Raw genomic sequence first — 22,055 nt, 5'->3', positions numbered from 1 at the left:
GCAACTGCCTACTATGTAACCTCCAGTTCAATTTTAGGGACACAACCATGTGAAGGACCTCTAGGTTGGGGTTGGAGTCAGGGGCCAGGGAAAAATGACTCCCAGCCATACAATAAAACGAGCACTTCAACAGAAAACCACATATATAGCAATGAAGATATAACAGCCAGTTCCTGACTCTGAGAGCTTGACCAAGTTACTTTCTGTGAGTGGAGGAGTGGCCTAGTGGTTAGAGCACCAGTCTTGATAATCCAGAGGTGGCCGGGTCAAATTCCACTGCTGCTCTTTGTGATCTTGGGCAAGTCACTTAACCTTCCATTGCCTTAGATACAAACTTAGATTGTGAGCCCTCCTAGGACAGAGAAATAACCAGTGTGCCTGAATGTAACTCACCTTGAGCTATTATTGAAAAAGGTGTGAACAAAATCCAAATAAATAAAATTTGGTGGTACATCAAATACCATATCCTAAATGGAAAAATTTTAGAACCCACCAATAGGTGGTTATACAGGGCCAGCTGTTTGCAAAAAAAAATTCAGCCTCCCTCCTACTGGAAGGCTATCCGCAATGGACACTGGAATACTGGTTATATTCATGTGAAGGCAACCATAGCCCTGCCCCATGTTTTGGCTACTGAGCTGGTTGGCTCTTCTAGGCCCTCTGCTGCCTAGGACAAAAGCAAGATCCTGATCTTGTCTGTGAAGAGTAAGAGAGAGAAGCATACCAACATCTTTAGGAGCATTAGTTTCTCCTTTGCCTTCCACTCCAATATCAGCTAAAAGGAGAGCATTGCCTTGGTGCAGCTGGAAGTAATCCTGTAGCAACCCAGGGGATGCAATATCCTCTCGCACTGAGGATGTGTCTGCAGGAGCTATTGCCCAGGAGGGAAGGGTTAGGACAGCTGTTGTAGTTGGTGATTTGATTATTAGGCATTTAGATAGCTGGGTGGCTGGTGGACGTGAGGATGGCCTGGTGACTTGCCTGCCTGATGCGAAAGTGGTAGACTTCACGCGACTGAAATTATGTTGGTGAGGAGAGATGCTAATGATGAGCCTGTGGCCCCTGTGACACTTAATCAACATACCCCTTAATCAGCTATGAAGAACTGTATAAAGATAGGACTGTGTTTTATGATTATCTTAGTCGGTTAAGTGTGGAAAATCGGCACTTAACTGACTAAGTGCCGACTCCACCCCTGGATGCTTACACATGCATCACAATACTTCCAGCTCACAGAAAGTATCTTTGATTTCAGCTGGGAACATAGCACTTTCAGTACCGTGCACTGCCTTTTGGCCTGGCGTCTGCGCCCAGAATGTTTACAAAATGCCTAGCTGTAGTCACAGTGTTGCTACTCAGACTGGGAGCGCATGTGTTTCCTTATCTCGTTGATTGGCTGGTGAAGAGCACCTCGAAGGAAGGTGCTCTGGAGTCCATTCAAATGACTATTCAGGTGCTGCAGCTACTGGGGTTCGTCATAAATTATCCCAAATCCCATCTCACCCCAGTCCAAAAATTGGAATTCATTGGAGCTCTGCTGAACATTCAGACAGCTCAAGCTTATCCCCTGAGGCAAGAGCGGACAACCTTCTGTCCCTGGTGTCCATGGTTTGATTGTCTTAGCAGGTCACGGCTCAGCAGATGTTGAGACTTCTGGGGCACATGGCCTCCACAGTTCATGTAACGCCCATGGCATGTCTACATATGAGATCAGCTCAATGGATCCTAGCTTCCCAGTGGTTTCAAGCTGCAGGGGATCTAGAGGATGTAATCTAACTGTCCACTGACTTTCACAATTCTCTTCAGTGGTGAATGATTCGATCCAATTTGACCATGGGGTGACCATTCCAAGTTCCTCAGCCACAAAAAGTGCTGAAGATAGATGCATCTCTCCTGGGGTGGGGGAGCTCATGTAGATGGGCTCCACACTCAGGGAGCCTAGTCCTTTCAGGAAAAAGGTCTGCAGATCAACCTTCTGGAATTAAGAGCGATCTGGAACGCTCTAAAGGCTTTCAGAGATCGGCTGTCCAACCTAATCTTAATTCAGACAGACAATCAGGTTGCCATGTTTTACACCAACAAGCAGGGGGACATCGGATCTCACCCTCTATGTCAGGAAGCTGTCCAGATGTGGCTTTGGGCTCGCCGTCATGGCATGTTTCTCCAAGCCACTTATCTGGCAGGATAATGCAACCTCACGAGTGATCACTGAACATGGGCGTTGTCCGCAAGATCTTCCGAGCGTGGGGCACCCCCTCAGTGGATCTTTTTGCCACTCAAATCAATCACAAGGTCCCTCAGTTCTTTTCCAGACTTCAGGCCCACGACAGACTAGCGTCAGATACCTTTCTCCTGCATTGGGGGACAGGCATTCTGTATGCATATCCTACCCAAACCTCTAGTAGGGAAGAATTTGCTGAAACTCAAGCAAGACTGTGGAACCATGATCCTGATTGCACCCTTCTGGTTGTGTCAGATTTGGTTCCCTCTTCTTCTGGAGTTGTCCTCCGAAGAACCGTGGAGATTGGAGTGTTTTCCAACCCTCATCACTCAGAACGAGGGGTCGCTTCTACATCCCAACCTCTGGTCTCTGGATCTCACGGCCTGGATGTTGAGAGCTTAGAATTTGCCTCCTTGGGTCTTTCATAGGGTGTCTACCGAGTCTTGCTTGCTTCCAGAAAAGATTCCACGAAGAGGTGTTACTCTTTCAAATGGAGGAGGTTTGCTGTCTGGTGTGACAGCAAGGCCCTAGATTCTCTTTCTTGTCCTACACAGACCCTGCTTGAATACCTTCTACACTTGTCAGAGTCTGGTCTCAAGACCAGCTCCATAAGAGTTCACCTTAGTGCGATTAATGCTTATCATCGCCGTGTAGAGGGTAAGCCTATCTCTGGACAGCCTTTAGTTGTTCGCTTCATGAGAGGTTTGCTTTTGTCAAAGCCCCTGGTCAAACCTCCACCAGTGTCATGGGATCTCAACGTCGTTCACACCCAGCTGATGAAGCCTCATTTTGAGCCACTGAATTCCTGCCATCTGAAGTACTTGACCTGGAAGGTCGTTTTCTTGGTGGCTGTTACTTCAGCTCGTAGGGTCAATGAGCTTCAGGTCTTGGTAGTGCATGTACCTTATATCATCACAACAGAGTAGTCCTCCGCACGCACCCTAAGTTCCTGCCAAAGGTGATGTCGGAGTTCCATCTGAACCAGTCTATTGTCTTGCCAACATTTTTTCCACGTCCTCATACCTGCCCTGGCGAAAGCAGTTTGCATACCTTGGACTGCAAGAAGAGAGCATTGGCCTTTTATGTGGAGTGGATGAAGCCTTTCAGACAGTCCACCCAGTTGTTTCTTTCGACCCCAACAGGAGGGGAGTCGCCATCGGAAAACGCAAATCTCTAATTGGCTAGCAGATTGCATTTCCTTCACTTATGCCCAAGCTGGACTGACTCTGGAGGGCCATGTCACGGCTCACAATGTTAGAGCCATGGCTGCGTCAGTGGCTCATTTAAAGTCAGCCTCCATTGAGGAGATTTGCAAGGCTGCAACGTGGTCATCAGTCCACACATTCACATCTCACTACTGCCTTCAGGAGGATACCCGACACGACATTCGGTTTGGGCAGTCAGTGCTGCCGAATCTGTTCGGGGTTTAGAATCCAACTCCAGCCCCCTAGACCCATTTTTGTTCTGTTCCAGGCTGCACTCTCAGTTAGTTCTTTACAGTGCTTTTTTTGTAGAAAAAAAGGTGCCGGTACTCATTGTGGGTGGGGTCACCACATATGGCTCCACCCCTATGATAGCCACACCCACATTGGCCACACCCCTTATAGCAGCCATGGCGCATATAAACAGACATTATTGAAAATATACTAGTATAGGCGAAAAAAATAACATGATTTTTTTTCATTATAAATAATTTCTGTAAGCTGCTACAGCTCCAGTATACCCAGTGCAAAATAAGACAACAGATGTAAACACTAAAATGAAAATAAAATGATTTTTTCTACCTTTGTTGTCTGGTGACTTTGTTTTTCTATCCATATTGGTCCCAGCCTCTGATTCTGCTGCTCTCTATCTGTTCTCTTAACTCCATTTCTAGAGCTTCCTTTCCATTTATTTCTTTCCTTTCCTCTTCTTCATTTCTTGCCCTACATCCATAAGTAAAAGCTGGATCCTCCTCTGCGGAATTGACTGGAGGAGGTACAACATGGATCCAGCTTTTGCCTATTTTCTCCATCCAAGTGCAGTTTTTCTCCTCTCTTTCCTTTCCCTCATCTCCATCTATGTGCATCTTCTTTTTTTCTTTCCTCCGCTCCATCCATGTCCAGCATTTCTCCTCTCTCTTCCCTCCCCTGTATCCATATAAAGAAATAATTCTCTCTCCCCTCTCCTCCATCCAAGTGCATTTCTCCTCTCTCCCCGCCAACCCCTCCATCCATCCATGTCCAGCAATTCTCCTCTATCTCCTGCTCTCCTCTCCATCTATGTCTAGCATGTCTCCTCTCTCCCCTGCTCTCCCCTCCCATGTCCAGCGATTCTCCTCTGTCCTCCCCTGCCATCCATGACCAGCCATTCTCCTCTGTCCCCTGTCCTCCCCTGCCATCCATGACCAGCCATTCTTCTCTGCCCCCTGTCCTCCCCTGCCATCCGTGACCAGCCATTCTTCTGTGCTCCGTCCTCCCCTGCCATCCGTGACCAGCCATTCTTCTGTGCTCCGTCCTCCCCTGCCATCCGTGACCAACCATTCTTCTGTGCTCCGTCCTCCCCTGCCATCCGTGACCAGCCATTCTTCTGTGCTCCGTCCTCCCCTGCCATCCATGACCAGCCATTCTTCTCTGCTCCGTCCTCCCCTGCCATCCGCGACCCATTCTTCTCTGCCCCCTGTCCTCCCCTGCCATCCATGTCCACTGATTATCCTCTCTCCCCTCCCCTCTCCTTCATGTCCAGCAATTTTCTCTTCCCTGCCCTCCCCTTCTTCTCCAGCCCCAGCATCAGACCCTCAGCCCCAAACCTCAGTGTCTGTCCTTGGTCCCTTTTTCTCCCAGCCACAGAGTCAGACTCTTCTCCCTAAATCAGCTCCCTTCTCCCAGCCCCAGCAAAATACCCTTCTCTCTCCTCAACCCCTAGCGCCCAGCATGTGCCCTGTTCTCCCATCCCCAGGGTCTGCCATTCATCCAACCCCCACATCAGACCTTCTCCCCACCCGACGTCGAGATCCAGCGCCCCTGCCCCAGCTGCCCGCCCTCTGTGCTTCCCGACAGCCCTGCTTTCCGGTCCAAACCTCCCCCCCCCCCCCCCCGCGACGCATTTCAATCTTTTATTTATTTTTTTTACTTGCAGTCACAGCGCCGGCGTTGTTGAGAGGACCAGGCTCGCCTCCTCATGCTTTTCCTTCCCTTCGCTGTTCCGATTCGCTGCCTCTCAGTGTCCCGCCTTCCTGTGACGTGTTTCCTGTTTCCGCGAAGGCGGGACACTGAGAGGCAGCGAATCGGAACAGCGAAGGGAAGGAAAAGCATGAGGAGGCGAGCCTGGTCCTCTCAACAACGCCGGCGCTGTGACTGCAAGTAAAAAAAATAAATAAAAGATTGAAACACGTTGCGGGGGGGGGGGGGGGGGGTTTGGATCGGAAAGCAGGGCTGTTGGGAAGCAAAGAGGGCGGGCAGGGGCGCTGGATCTCGACGGGCGGCAGGAACGCAACTCAGGAACCCTAGGGAAAAAAGGTGCCGGTATGCCGTACCGGCGCGTACCGGCACAAAAAAAGCACTGGTTCTTTATGTTTTCAGGTCAATCTATGATATGTCCTTGCCGTTGCGAGGGCCAATTGACCAATGTTCATTGTTTTGAGTGAGCCTGGATGCTAGGGATACCCCACTTGTGAGAACAAGCAGCCTGCTTGTCCTTGGAGAAAGCGAAGATACTAACCTGTAGCTGGTATTCTCCGAGGACAGCAGGCTGATTGTTCTCACAATCCCGCCCTCCTCCCCTTTGGAGTTGTTTTCTTATTTATATGCTTTTTGATTTAACTGAGGCACGCTCGCGATGGGCAGGAAGTCGTCCACGCACACTTCTCATGCGCCAGAAGACTGGCAAAGTTTTATATTTTTGCTGGAAAAATTTTGCCGCTTCTTGGGCCGACGCGGACGTCGACCACTTGTGAGAACAATCAGCCTGCTGTCCTCGGAGAATACCAGCTACAGGTTAGTATCTTCGCTTTATTGTGCCATGTTGGATGGTTTACTGTTTTTTTATTCTTGTTTTGTATGAAGCTTATCAACCAACATGTTTTGCTTTTAATAAAGATGATTACAACATAAAAAATAAGTTTTTGATGTTACTGAATTCTATTATTCTGTCCTCCACCGTTTAAGGCACTGTCTATCCAACTGAAACAGATGGACCAACAATAAAAAAAAATAAAAAATAAAAAAAAACGGAGCAGCAGCTCATAGGTTTGCTTGCTTTTTTTGAGTGAACGGGGATGACGGCTGCGTTGGGAAGGGAAACTTAGTCCTAATTGTCTTCCTTGCTAACAGTGGACTAGATAGGCTCACTTCCACTCCTGTTTATTAAACCTCCTTGTTTTCTCCGTTCTCCTTGTGCTGCGCTCTTTTCTGACGGAACTTCCTGTTTCCGGCAAGGCGGGATGTAGAAGGAGAGAACGAAGTTGTGTATCATAGGGGAGGGACGGAGCACCGGAGAAGGAAAGCTGTTGGATTGTTAGTGGGCGACCTCAGGTATGAGTTTGACCGGGGGGTGTGGGGGAGAGGTGCCGTATCGCGGACAAGGAGGAGAGCAGAAGATAGAGGGAAAGATGGCAGATCGGGAAGGGAGGCCGATTCCGAATACGTGTGAGGAAACCGCCCCCCCCCCCCCGATCGCATGTGAGGGGTGCTCGGCGTGTAAGAACAGTCGAACGTGTGTGACTTGGTATCTTTGCAGATAGGTGTGGAGTGTGGACTAATCAGGTTGTCTTGCTTTGTCATAGGCTCCTGTATTGAGCCATTTTAATGTGCTAATTTATTATAAAAAAAAATAATTTGTTTTCCGTTTAAGCATCTTTGTACATGCATAAATCCCTCTTAAGGTTCTGCAGTGCAGAAAGTGAAAAAAATTGCAAGTCAAGGTGTTTTCTGTGTTTTGGGGCTAGCTTACAGTAAAATAATTTGAGCTCTATTTTACTACTGTTCATTATGTTTTTGCCAGTTTTGAACTAAGATCAATGGAGAGTCGTTCAGAGTTAGAGGTAGGCTTTACTTTGTGATTTTCTTGTCCATCGAAAAGCTTAACATTGCTTTCCTTTTGTATTTTTTGAATAATTTTAATTAGACAATAAGGTATTTCTTCACTGATTGCCCCATTGAATTATAATAAATTATAAAATCTGATAGTAGAAAAGCTGTCTTATGCCTGATGGGCGTAGTTCTTAATAATACTATCTGCAGATCTACCAGTTATGCTTTCTTCTCACTTAGGGGGACTCATCATCAAAGCACATAAACTTACAAAGTAACAAAGGTTACTATCAGGCTCATTTTCCAAAGAGATGGATGTCCAAAAAGTGGCATAAATCGGTACTTGGACGTCCATCTCACAGAGACTTCCAAAATCGGTATAATCGAAACCCGATTTTGGACATCTTTCTCAGAGGTCCGTCACAGGGACGTCCAAATCTCAAGGGGGCGTGTCGGGGCATGGTTGAGGTGGGACTTGGGCGTTCCTAAGACTTGAACGTCTTTGAGCCATAATGGAAAAAAGCAAAGATGTCCAGGACTAAAACTTGGATGTTTTCACCTGGACCTGTTTTAATTATGAATAAGGCACAAAAAGGTGCCTGAAATGATCAGATGACCACTGGAAGGAATCAGGGATGACCTCCCCTTACTCCCCAGTGGTCACTAACCCCCTCCCACCCTCAAAAAACATGATTAAAAATATTACTTGTCAACCTCAGATGTCATACTCGGGTCCATGACAGCACATGCAGGCCCCTGGAGTAGTTTCATAGTAGGTGCAGTGCACTTCAGACAGGTGGACCCAGACCCATACCCTCCCTACCTGTTACATTTGTGGAGGAAACAGTGAGCCCTCCAAAACCCACCAGAAGCCCTCTGTACCCACATATACTGTAGGTGCCCCCTTCACCTGTAAGGGTAGTGGTGTACAGTTGGGAGTAGGGGTTTTGGGGGGCTCAGCACACAAGGTAAGGGAGCTGTGTACCTGGGAGCATTTTATGAAGTCCACTACAGTGCCCCCTAGGGTCCCCAATTGCTGTCCTGGCATGTCAGGGCAGTGTACTACACATGCTGGCTCCTCCCACATCCAAATGGCTTGAATTTGGACGTTTAACACTTGGATGTCTTTGGTTTCGAAAATGGCCGAAAATCCAAGGACGTCCAAGGTATTTTCGAACACAAAGATGGATATCCAATCTTTTTTCGAAAATGACCTTTTCCCTACCTCCGAAGTTGGACGTTCTACAAAGACATCCAAATTCCAACTTAAACGTTTCGAAAATGCCCTTCTATGTAACTTTGTAAGTCTATGTGCTCTGAAGATGAGTATCATAGTATATGATGGCAGATAAACACCCACTGGTCCATCCAGTCTGCTCAACATGGTGGCCAGAGTCACACTTGCCGCTCTGTGCAAGTTACACTTCTTCATGATCAACTACTGCCATCACAAATCCACATTGAACCTGCAAATAGGTGGGGAAATGTGGGATACATGTGTAACAAATAAATAAAATAAATAGAGTAGTCAATCATGGAAGTGCTTTTTTTTTTTTGCCTTATAGGCCACTGAAAGTTTTTTTTTTTTAACATTCTTGAAGAAATGTGGCTGTTTACTTTCCCCAATTGTGAGTGACTTCAATTTCTCACTTCCATTCATGTTGCATGAGAGCAGCAGTGTCAGTATTTCCTTTGGCACTTTTGTTCTGGCCACCTCAGCCTGCTTGAAAGCCAGCGTCCTATCTGGAATAGTTCTCCAATAAAAACCTGTTTAATCTGCATTAAAAATGTCAAATGGTTGATACTCTTTAATGATGCCTGGTAGAACATTTGATGCCCATCTCTCTGCACCCATCTCATCTGCATCTTGTTTTTCACCATGCTGTTTCTTAAACTTGATGTTGTGTCTTATTTTCCATTTTTTAAACATTTACAAAAAACCAGATAACATGAGTGAGATTTCACCAAAATTGGTAAAGAATTCCATATTTGAGAGGCAGAGAGGTTTAAATTATTAAGAGTTTTATAATTAGAATTCATTATATTGATCATTGAGAACATATAACATGGTGCTATTCCCTTCAAAATCTTATGAACAAAACAGCAAAGCTTATAAAGAATTCTGGCCTCCACTGGCAACCAATGGAGCCTTTCATAAAGAAATTCTATCAAATGTGCTCAGGCCACATAAAAGACGAATTGCCATATTTTGAATAGTTCTAAGTCTTCTTATTAGATTTTTCTTACAACCAAGATATATGATGTTACAATAATCACGCTTCATAAGAATTAGTCACATTCTTTGTCAATACTTAATCAAACCAGCAATCCAACAATGTTATTTGCCCTTGTGATTTCCCCTATCAGCTATAGAAACATTTATGCAGGCATTACGTGTTCAGTGAAACATCTTCAAATAGTCCAGAATACTGTGGTTTGTCTTCTGTTCCATGCTCGGCATTTTGATCGTGTCGCACCTCTTTTGTTCCATCATCACTGGCTTCCAGTTCCATCCATACTATCTTAAACACAAAATCCTGACATGCTCATTAAGTTTACACACAAATACCTCCTCTATTTCTGTTCCCAGATTACATCATATTCTCCTTCTCAAGCTCCCTGTTCTCTTCAGCAACGCCTTGTCATTCTCTCTGTCTAATCTTGAATTGACAAGGAAAATGCTTTTTACTGCATTGCGCTGTCACTATAGAATGATCTTCCTTTGTCTCTCCAGACAGAACCCTTATATCTTCGATTCAGAAGTGCATTAAAAACCCATCTTTTCACCCAAGCCCCGGGAATGATGGGATGATTGTGTCTGGTTGGTGTTCTTGATGGACTCTTTTTCTTTCTTCTCATAAGAATATAAACATTGCTATACTGGGAAAGACCAAAGGTCCATCAAGCCCAGTATCCTGTTTCCAACAGTGGCCAGTTCAGGTCACAAGTACCCGACAAGATCCCATTGTGAGGCTCAAAGCAGAAGGGGAGGAATATATGGAAACTGATAAGAATATTGCAGAAGGGCTGTCTGGTAAGGTTTTTCTCTTTGCAGATGATACCAAATTCTGCAGGAGGGTGTGGATGACATGAGGAAGGACATAGCGAAGCTTGAGGAGTGGTCCAGTATTTGGCAACTGAGATTTAATGCTAAAAAATGCAAGGTCATGCACTTAGGTCACAAGATTCTGAGGGAACGGTACAATATAGGGGGTGAATTGCTTCTGTGTACAAAGGAAGAGCGGGACTGGGGGGTGATTGTGTCTGATGACCTTAAAGTGGCCAAACAGGTAGAAAAAGCGATGGTCAAAGCCAGAAGGATGCTTGGGTGCATAAGGAGAGGGATGACCAACAGGAACAAAGAAGTGATAGTGCTCTTGTATAAGTCTCTGGTGAGGCCCCATTTAGAGTACTGTGTGCAATTCTGGAGATCAAGCCTATGGAAAAATATAAACAGAATGGAGTCGGTTCAGAGGGCGGCTATGAAATTGTTAAGCGGTCTTGGACATAAAACATATAGGGACAGGCTTATGAACCTCAACATGTATACGCTGGAAGAGAGGAGGGCGAGAGTACATATGATAAAAACATTTAACTATCTCAGGGGCATTAATATACAGAAAGAGAGCCTTTTTCAAATGAAGGAAAACTCTGAAATGAGGGGACATATGGTGAAGTTAAGAGGAAATAGGTTTAGGAGGAATCTGTGAAAGTATTCATTTATGGAAAGGGTGGTGGAAGCGTGGAATGGCCTCATGGTGGAGGTTGTGGAGACGAGGACTGTGTCAGAGTTAAGAAAGCATGGGACAAGCATGTGGAATCCCTTAGGAAAAGAAGGACTTAAGGATTACGGAGGATGAGCAGACTAGATGGGCCATTTGGCCTTTATCTGCAGTCATATTTCTGTGTTTCTAGAGATAAGAAAGGATCTTCCCAAGTCTGTCTTAATATTGGCTTATAAACTTTTCTTGTAGGAAATTATCCAAACCTTCTTTAAACCCTACAAAGCTAATTGCTTTTACCACATTTTCTGGCAGTGAATTCCAGAGTTTAATTACATGTTGACTGAAGAAATATTTTCTCTGATTTGTTTTAAATTTACTACTTAGTAGCTTCATTGCATGCCCCCTAGCCCTTGTAGTTTTAGAAAGAGTAAACAAAGGATTCTTTTTCCCCATAACTTATACTTTCTCTGTTGTTCTCTGATTTCCTCTAACCTATTTATTTTGTAGTTCCTTTCTGCTTCAAGTTTGAGTTTTGATTTGTCGACTACTTTGTTTCAGAAAGGTGGTATATCACGTATATAAACATAAACAACATTTTACTTGCTATCAACCTTAGGAAGTCTTCCCCTCTCCCTCTGAGATATTCTCACAGCATATGATATGAATGTGGCAGAAAACAGGCATACTTGTTGTTGATCTGTCCCTGCTTTTCTTGGGTCATAGATTGTAAAAGTCTATCCAGCACTGGTCCTTCTTCTCAATCGCTAGAATTGCTGTCAAAGTCCACTCCAGCCCATCCATAATTTAGACACAGATTGTAAAGGTTTGCCCTGTATTGCCATATTTGGGACACAGACCATAGAATGCCCAGCACTGACCTTACTTCCCAACTACCAGAATTGCTGTCTAAGCACTGCCAAGTTTTGTTTCCATCCACTTTTCATATCCTTTTTGTTTAGCCTGTGGTGTGCTTATCACTATATGGCCTTCTAGCCAACCTGGAGCAGCTTTTCAAACCTTAGATATTATAGACATTATTAACAATATGAAGAGCTTTTTCCTTAGTTCAGTGATTTCAACTAATAGCTCTGCAGAATCTTGTTTTATTCTTTAATTCCTTTCCTCTCCCCCCCCCCCCAACCGTCCATTTTTGATTCCCTTCCCTGACCATTAGTCTGCAGTTCTATATTCCCCACATTCCACCCTCCCCCCACCACCACCACTGTGAGTTAGCGTGCACTACCTGCTTCCATTGTAACTAGCAAAAACAAAATGGAAAATGCCCTTTAGATACATGAAAGGAGATAGTACACCATTGAAATTTTTTTTACAAAATTAAGGAAGGTCTTCAGCCAAGACTAATCCAAGTCATGCAAGCCACTGAATATAACAGAGCCGCCTTTCGGCAGGCACATTCAAAAAGCTTTTATTTGCATCTTTGGACCTGCCTGCCACCAATAAATTTGCAATGTAGCAATGTGTAAATTTAATCACTATCCCATATCATACTGGGTCAGACCAATGGTCCATCTAGCCCAGTATCCTGCTTCTGACAGTGGCTAATCCAGGTCACAAGTACCTGGCAGAAACCCAGTTAGTAGCAACATTCCATACTACCAATTCCGGGGCAAGCAATGGCTTCCCCCATGTCAGTCTTAATAACAGACTATGGACTTTTCCTCCAGAAACCTGTCCAAATCTTATTTTAAACCCAGATATGCTAACCGCTGTTACCACATCCTCCGGCAGTGAGTTCAGAGCTTAACTTTTCTTTGAGTGAAAAAAATATTTTCTCCTATTTGTTTTAAAAATATTTCCATGTAGTTTCATTGAGTGTCTCCCTGGTCTTTTATACTTTTTGAAAGAGTGAAAAATCGATTCACTTCTACCCATTCTACGCCAATCAGGATTTTACTGACCTCAAGTTACCAGAATTGAACGCAATACTGAAGGTGAGGTTGCACCATGGAGCAATACAGAAACATAATATTCTTGGTCTTAGCATCCTGTTTGCTTTTTTGACTGCCACCGCACATTGGGTAGATTTCAGCATATTGTCTACAATGACACCTAGATCTTTTTCTTGAGTGCTGACTCCTAAGGTGGAACCTAGCATCAGGTAACTGTGATTGAGATTATTCTTCCCAGTGTGCATAACTTTGCATTTGTCCACATTAAATTTCATCTGCCATTTGGATGCCCAGTCTTCCAGTTTTCTAAGGTCTTCCTGCAATTGTTCACAATCCACATGTGTTTTGACAACTTTGAATAGTTTTGTATCATCTGCAAACTTAATCACTCTCTCGTCATTCCATTTTCCAGATCATTTATGAATATGTTAAATAGCACTGTTCCCTGTGACACTCCACTATTCACCCTCCTCCATTGAGAAAAATGGCCATTTAAATCTACCCTCTATTTTCTGTCCAATAACCAGTTCCTAGTCCACAGAAGGAGATAGTAGATGACGGCAGAAAAAGACCTGTACGGTCCATCCAGTCTGCCCAACAAGACAAACATATGTGTATACCTTACCTTGATTTGTACCTGCCTTATTCAGGGCACAGACCGTACCAGTCTGCCCAGCAGTACTTCCCGCCTCCCAACCACCAGTCCCGCCTCCCATGACCGGCTCTGGCACAGACCATATAAGTCTGCCCTCCACCATCCTTGCCTCCCAACCACCAACCCCTCTTCCCCCCACCTGCTCCGCCACCCAATTTTGGCTAAGCTTCTGAGGATCCTTCTGCACAGGATTCCTTTATGCATATCCCATGCATGTTTGAATTCCGTTACCGTTTTCATCTCCACCACCTCCCGCGGGAGGGCATTCCAAGCATCCACCACCCTCTCTGTGAAAAAATACTTCCTGACATCTTTCCTGAGGCTGCCCCCCTTCAACCTCATTTCATGTCCCCTCGTTCTACCGCCTTCCCATCTCCGGAAAAGATTTGTTTGCGGATTAATACCTTTCAAATATTTGAACGTCTGTATCATATCACCCCTGTTCCTCCTTTCCTCCAGGGTATACATGTTCAGGTCAGCAAGTCTCTCCTCATACGTCTTGGAATGCAAATCCCGTACCATTCTCGTAGCTTTTCTTTGCACCACTTCCATTTTTTTAACATCCTTCGCAAGGTACGGCCTCCAAAACTGAACACAATACTCCAGGTGGGGCCTGACCAACGACTTGTACAGGGGCATCAACACTTCCTTTCTTCTGCTGATCACACCTCTCTCTATACAGCCTAGCAACCTTCTCGCTACGGCCACCGCCTTGTCACACTGTTTCGTCGCCTTCAGATCCTCGGATACTATCACCCCAAGATCCCTCTCCCCCTCAGTACCTATCAGACTCTCCCCGCCTAACACATACGTCACTCTTGGGTTTCTACTCCCTAAGTGCATCACTTTGCATTTCTTCGCATTGAATTTTAATTGCCAAACCTTAGACCATTCTTCTAGCTTCCTCAGATCCTTTTTCATGCTTTCCACTCCCTCCCGGGTGTCCACTCTGTTGCAAATCTTAGTATCATCCGCAAATAGGCAAACTTTACCTTCTAACCCTACGGCAATGTCACTCACAAATATATTGAACAGAATTGGCCCCAGCACCGATCCCTGAGGCACTCCACTACTCACCTTTCCCTCCTCCGAGCGAACTCCATTTGCCACCACCCTCTGTCGTCTGTCCGTCAACCAGTTCCTAATCCAGTTCACCACTGCCTACTATCCTGTGACTTTTTAATTTTCTCAGGAGTCTCTCTTGAGGAACTTTGTCAAATGCTTTCTGAAAATCTAGATAAACTACATCAACCGGCTCGCCTTTATCCACATGTCTAGGCCTTCAAAGAAATGAAGTAAATTGGTGAGGCAAGACTTTGCTTGGCTGAACCCATGCTGACACTGTCCTATTAAACCACGTTTGTCAATGTGGTCTGTAATTTTATTCTTTATAATAGTTTCCACTATTTTCCCTGGCACTGAAGTCAGGTTTACCGGTCTGTAATTTTCCGGATTACCCCTAGAACATTTTTTTAAAAATCGGCGTTCCATATCATCATGCTGATCAATCCATAGACTGGTGGGTTATGTCCATCTACCAGCAGGTGGAGATAGAGAGCAATCCTTTTGCCTCCCTATATGTGGTCATGTGCTGCCGGAAACTCCTCAGTATGTTCTCTATCTCAGCAGGTGGTGGTCACACACAGCAGCAGCTCTGGCTAGGTCTCCAAGCCTAATTCTTAGGTTTTGTTGAGTACCTGGGGTTGAGGGCTCTTCTTGAGCAAGTGCAAACCTGGTGGTGCCAGGTCCCTCCTTTTCTCCCCCCTCCCGCTGGCTCCGTTTAAAAAAAAAAAATGTTGGACGTCCTTTAAGGGCGTTTATTTCAACGTTTATATCAGCGTTTATTGCAGCTGCTCACTGGGACACCAGTTCGGTACAGCTCGGAGCGAGAAGCAGGTAATTTTTACCTTTGGTAGTGGGCAGGGGGTTCCCCATCGGTCTCCACGTGGCTTATTGCGTCGCAGGGCGAGGGCGTGAAGAATCGCTCCCCAGACCGAGTGTGCGCGGGGATGCGGGGGTTTCAAAGCCTGAATCGCCTTTTTTGGGCGTCAGTTTGGAGTCCGGTCAGTGTCCCGGTTCTTCCTCCAGTGCGGCGGTTTTTCCCGCCATAAGCGCCCATCCCCCGCTGCTCGCCCCCCCCCCCCCCCCCCCCCAATTTTGGCCGGCCACTCTGCTCGGATGGCTTCTTCTTGGGCCGCCCTCGAGGTGGGAGACGTTAATGCTATTGTCGCCCTTAATTCGGGCGACGGCAAGAAAGCGGCAAAAGTTAAGCGCCGTTCTTCCCGCGCGGCTCCTTCTCGGAGTTTTGCACCGGACGCCATTTTGGATGCGCAGCATGTTTCTGCCCCGCTCTTGCGAGCGCCAGTTGAGGGTGCGTCTAAGGCCGTGGCCCAGGCTGCAGAAGTCCACAGTCTGGGGGGTTTCTCCCCTGCGTTCATTTTGCTGCTGCATCAGGCTTTTCTTATGCAAAACGCTGCCCCTGCTCCCCTGTCTGATAAAGGGGTTGAGGCCTCCGGAAGCAAACGCCCTCGGGTGGATTTCCAAGCCCTAGAGGACTCTGTCTCCTCTGATGTAGATGAGGGCAGCGTATATGAGTTCTCCCAACGGTCCTTTGGGGATTCCTTGGAGGAGACGGATTCCTGCTCAGATGGAGCAGATGACCCCTCTGCAGCGCGGATCTTTCGCTCAGAGGATTTGCCCACCCTGTTAGTGCAGGCCATGAGCATTTTGAAGATTTCCTCTCCGGAGGACGTCTCTCCCTCAGCCTCTGCTGGCTCTGCCGTTATGCTGGGGACGAAGCGCCCGCCTAGAACCTTTCACGTGCATGAAGCCATGCACACCTTGATTTCGGCTCAATGGGATTTCCCAGAAGCGAGCCTTAAAGTGGCTAGGTCTATGTCCCGCCTCTATCCTCTGCCTGAAGGCGAACGGGAGGCCTTTCTTTGGCCTACCGTGGATTCCTTAATCACTGCGGTGACTAAGAAAACAGCGTTGCCGGTGGAAGGTGGCACGGCCCTAAAGGAAGCCCAAGACAGAAGATTGGAGGCGGCTTTAAAGTCGTCCTTCGAGGCGGCTGCTTTAAGTTTGCAGGCCTCAGTTTGCGGCTCCTATGTGGCCAGGGCGTGCCTGACGATTGTGTAGCGGGCTTCCCCCTCGGATCCTTCCTTGAGGGCTGATTGGCCGGCGCTGGAATCGGGCTTGGCCTACTTGGCAGACTTGCTGTATGATGTCTTGAGAGCCTCGGCTAAAGGTATGGCTCAGACAGTCTCTGCTCGGCGCTGGCTTTGGCTGAAGCATTGGTCTGCTGACCACGCCTCTAAGTCTCGCCTGGCTAAGTTGCCTTTTAAAGGCAAGCTGCTCTTTGGGGTCGAGCTGGACAAGATTGTGACCGATCTCAGCACGTCCAAGGGCAAGAGGTTACCGGAGGTCAGGGCTCGGGCCAGTGGTGCCCGCCCCGGTTCCTCCAAAGGACGGTTTCAGGAAGCCCGTCGGTATCGCCCGGGCAAGTCGGGCTCCTCTGCCCCCTCTTCCTTCAAGAGGAACTTCTCCCCCAAGCAGCATTCCTTTCGCAGAGACCGCCGTCCCGGAGGTGCGTCCTCCGGTCCTCCCCCAGGGTCTCGTACCCAATGACGGGGCCCTGGTCCATGGCTCAGAGCAGATTGGAGGACGCCTATCCTCGTTTCTGGGCGAGTGGACCAGGGTAACTTCAGACGCTTGGGTGCTGGAAGTCATCAGAGACGGCTACAAGCTAGAGTTCTGCCGACCCTTAAGAGACGGGTTTGTGCACTCTCCCTGCAAGTCTCCGATCAAAGCTGTGGCAGTGCAGCAGACTTTGGACAATCTGATCCGCCTGGGTGCGGTCGTTCCGGTGCCAGAAGATCAGCTTGGCAAGGGATGTTACTCCATTTACTTTGTGGTACCAAAGAAAGGAGGTTCTGTGCGGCCTATCCTCGACCTCAAAGGGGTCAATTGGGCCTTGAAAGTTCGACACTTCCGAATGGAGACTCTCCGCTCTGTTATAGCGGCAATGAACAAAAAAAAGGTGGAAAAATAACTTCAAGAGACCAATCCAAGATAAGAGGTAAGATGCTCCAAAAGAAACTTTATTAAGGACCCAACACGGTCCGTGTTTCGGTTTTTAAAAAAACCTTCATCAGGGGTCTAAAAAATAATAATAACAACAAAACACATATATAATTAAATGAAACATTAAATAAAAACAAATTATATCAAATATGTTACAGCCAAAATAAATTAATATAAAAAATAATAACATAAAAAATGTAATTCTTAATACAAATCAGATTTTCAAATATAAAATATAATGTATAGACTAAATCAATACATATATTATTGCTATACCATCAGACGGACCACATAGAAAGCAAAAAATAGACTATACATAATTTAATTAGCATTATAAGAACCTATTTCCAAAATTATTATATATAAAATGCAGACATATAATAAAATGAAATAAATCAATACATAATTGTGTATGATATGTGACAGAACAGATTTGTTTAAATGCAAAAACTGGTGATAGATATCATGTAATCATTAAAAAGCAGAAACGTACTAAATGAAAAGCAAATAGCGAGGAGTCACTAACAAAAATTCCTTAATACATACATATGAAAATGAAAAGGAAGATAAGAATACAAATAGGATTAGAGATAAAATTGAAATAAAAATGAGATAAAATGAAATAAACATACCAATCAGTAGTTGCACAGGGGATATACTGACAGACAAAGGAGCTCATACAATGTAGTCTCTATAAAAATTTTGTAAATAAAAAATTACAAAAATTATTAAATGTAACATTATAATAAATTATATCAAAACTTATAAATTATAATGAATTATATCAAAACGTTTAACGACCAATATCATAAAAGTTAAAATAATTATTGCATAGAAGATCTTTCATAATAATAAAAACAAGATAATAATAGCCATTCTAAAAATAAGACAAATATTTGGAAAAGTCTTATTTAGTAAAATATATGATAAATCCAACGTCTATACAGAACCATAAAATTGAAATTAAATGTAAATTTAAAAATGCTAATATTAATAATAATATATTTGTTTTTTGTTTTGTGCATCCAAGTTATGTAGAGGTACATACAAATAATTTTTATCACAAAATCTATCAAACGCATAGTCGTCAAAACAAAGGCCAGCCGTCAAAAAAGAAGAAGGAAAAAAGGAAAAGGGAGTATACACTCACACACCCCTCTTTTCGTTTTTTGAGGGGTGTGTGAGTGTATACTCCCTTTTCCTTTTTTCCTTCTTCTTTTTTGACGACTATGCGTTTGATAGATTTTGTGATAAAAATTATTTGTATGTACCTCTACATAGATACTTGGATGCACAAAACAAAAAACAAATATATTATTATTAATATTAGCATTTTTAAATTTACATTTAATTTCAATTTTATGGTTCTGTATAGACGTTGGATTTATCATATATTTTACTAAATAAGACTTTTCCAAATATTTGTCTTATTTTTAGAATGGCTATTATTATCTTGTTTTTATTATTATGAAAGATCTTCTATGCAATAATTATTTTAACTTTTATGATATTGGTCGTTAAACGTTTTGATATAATTCATTATAATGTTACATTTAATAATTTTTGTAATTTTTTATTTACAAAATTTTTATAGAGACTACATTGTATGAGCTCCTTTGTCTGTCAGTATATCCCCTGTGCAACTACTGATTGGTATGTTTATTTCATTTTATCTCATTTTTATTTCAATTTTATCTCTAATCCTATTTGTATTCTTATCTTCCTTTTCATTTTCATATGTATGTATTAAGGAATTTTTGTTAGTGACTCCTCGCTATTTGCTTTTCATTTAGTACGTTTCTGCTTTTTAATGATTACATGATATCTATCACCAGTTTTTTCATTTAAACAAATCTGTTCTGTCACATATCATACACAATTATGTATTGATTTATTTCATTTTATTATATGTCTGCATTTTATATATAATAATTTTGGAAATAGGTTCTTATAATGCTAATTAAATTATGTATAGTCTATTTTTTGCTTTCTATGTGGTCCGTCTGATGGTATAGCAATAATATATGTATTGATTTAGTCTATACATTATATTTTATATTTGAAAATCTGATTTGTATTAAGAATTACATTTTTTATGTTATTATTTTTTATATTAATTTATTTTGGCTGTAACATATTTGATATAATTTGTTTTTATTTAATGTTTCATTTAATTATATATGTGTTTTGTTGTTATTATTATTTTTTAGACCCCTGATGAAGGTTTTTTTAAAAACCGAAACACGGACCGTGTTGGGTCCTTAATAAAGTTTCTTTTGGAGCATCTTACCTCTTATCTTGGATTGGTCTCTTGAAGTTATTTTTCCACCTTTTTTTTGTGCTGGACTTTTGTGGAAATTTTGGACCTTTCTTGTTTTTGCGGATAGCGGCAATGAAGGCAGGGGAGTTCCTGGCATCCTTGGACATCAAGGAAGCGTACTTGCATATTCCCATCTGGCCTCCTCATCAACGCTTTCTGCGTTTTGCAGTCCTGGGCCGACACTTCCAGTTCAGAGCCCTCCCGTTCGGGTTGGCTACTGCTCCGCGGACCTTCTCCAAAGTAATGGTGGTCATCGCGGCCTTCCTACGCAAGGAAGGAGTACAAGTCCATCCTTATCTGGACGACTGGTTGATCCGAGCCCCCTCTTATGCAGAGTGCGGCAGAGCTTCAGACCGGGTGATTGCTCTTTTGAGCTCCCTGGGGTTGATCATCAACTGGGAGAAAAGCCAGCTGCGCCCGACTCAGTCCCTGGAGTATCTGGGAGTTCGTTTCGACACCCAAGTGGGCAGAGTGTTCCTGCCAGACAATCGGATTGTCAAGCTTCAGGCTCAGGTGGACCAGTTCCTAGTAGCCTCTCCTCTTCGGGCTTGGGACTGTGTGCAGCTGTTGGGCTCTTTGACGGCCACGATGGAAGTAGTGCCCTGGGCCAGGGCCCATATGAGACCTCTACAGCACTCTCTGCTGCAGCGATGGACTCCAGTGTTGGAGGATTACGCTGTGCGCCTTCCCTTGGATCCAGCGGTGCGCAAGGCGCTGAGCTGGTGGCTGAGGCCAGACAAGCTGTCCGCAGGAATGCCTCTTTTGACCCCGGAGTGGGTTGTCGTCACGACGGACACCTCTTTGACGGGCTGAGGAGCCCACTGCTTGGGAAGGACAGCGCAGGGGCTCTGGTCTCCTGCAGAGGCAACGTGGTCTATCAACCTCCTGGAACTCAGAGCCATTCGGTTGGCGCTTTTGGAGTTTCTCCCGGTACTGGCGGTGAAGCCAGTACGGGTCCTGTCGGACAATGCCATGGCTGTGGCCTATGTCAATCGCCAGGGAGGTACCAAGAGCGCCCCTCTAGCCAAGGAGGCCATGAATCTATGCCAGTGGGCAGAAGCGAACCTGGAACAGCTGTCGGCGGCCCACATTGCGGGAGTCATGAATGTCAAGGCGGACTTTCTCAGTCGCCATACCTTGGATCCCGGAGAGTGGCAGCTATCTGCTCAGGCGTTCTTGGACATCACGAAGCGCTGGGGCCAGCCGAGCATAGATCTGATGGCGTCATCGGCCTATTGCCAAGTGCCGCGTTTTTTCAGCAGAGGACGGGACCCTCGATCTCTGGGAGTAGATGCTCTTCTCCAACGGTGGCCGACACAGGAGCTTCTCTATGTGTTCCTGCCCTGGCCCATGTTGGGCAGGGTGCTAGACCGGGTGGCAAAGCATTCCGGTCGGATAATCCTGGTGGGTCCGGACTGGCCCAGACGTCCCTGGTATGCGGCCTTGATCAGGCTCTCAGTGGACGGCCCTCTGTGGCTGCCAGCGGTGCGGGGCCTGTTGCATCAGGGTCCCGTGGTGATGGAGGATCCCTCCCTCTTTGGTCTTACGGCCTTGCTATTGAGCGGCAGCGTCTGAGGAAGAAGGGCTTCTCAGACAAGGTCATCGCCACTATGCTGAGAGTGAGGAAGCGCTCTACTTCTACTGCTTACGCCAGGGTTTGGCGTACCTTTGCATCGTGGTGTGAGGCAGGCTCTCTTTCTCCCTTCACTGCTCCAATTTCTTCAGTGTTGGCGTTCCTGCAAGAAGGTCTGGAGAAAGGCCTGTCGCTCAGTTCCCTTAAAGTCCAGGTAGCGGCTCTGGCTTGCTTCAAGGGTCGCCTGAAGGGTGCTTCCCTGGCCTCGCAGCCAGATGTGGTGCGCTTTCTCAAGGGAGTTAATCACCTATGCCCTCCTCTGCACTCGGTGGTGCCTGCGTGGAATCTCAATCTAGTGCTAAGAGCCTTGCAGAAGCCGCCTTTTGAACCCTTGTCGAGGGCATCTCTGAAAGACCTGACGTTGAAAGCAGTCTTTTTGGTGGCTATCACTTCAGCCAGACGAGTTTCCGAGCTTCAGGCGCTATCATGTCGGGAGCCCTTCCTGCAGTTCACTGAGGCAGGCGTGTCTATTCGCACGGTGCCTTCCTTCCTGCCC

At 45.4% G+C, this 22,055-nt stretch overlaps 1 protein-coding gene across 3 annotated transcripts in view; it reads left to right on the top strand.

The window, feature by feature from the left end:
• SLC25A51 (solute carrier family 25 member 51) overlaps nucleotides 1-22,055 on the top strand; it is a 52,418-nt gene that overhangs the window by 7,671 nt on the left and 22,692 nt on the right. The window contains exons 2-3 of one of the 3 annotated variants that reach the window (XM_030192450.1): nucleotides 6,663-6,732; nucleotides 7,202-7,241. In XM_030192450.1, the coding sequence (XP_030048310.1) occupies nucleotides 7,218-7,241 (24 nt within the window). In that variant the 5' untranslated portion in view covers nucleotides 6,663-6,732; nucleotides 7,202-7,217. Of the gene's footprint in view, nucleotides 1-6,635; nucleotides 6,733-7,201; nucleotides 7,242-22,055 lie in introns of those variants that run through there. The other 2 variants (XM_030192451.1, XM_030192453.1) reach the window with 2 other exon arrangements.

Source organism: Microcaecilia unicolor, chromosome 2 (assembly GCF_901765095.1).
Source record: "Microcaecilia unicolor chromosome 2, aMicUni1.1, whole genome shotgun sequence".
Lineage (NCBI taxonomy): Eukaryota > Metazoa > Chordata > Amphibia > Gymnophiona > Siphonopidae > Microcaecilia > Microcaecilia unicolor.
The sequence above is the reverse complement of the archived record's forward strand: the minus strand, read 5'-3'. Positions and strand labels throughout refer to the sequence as shown.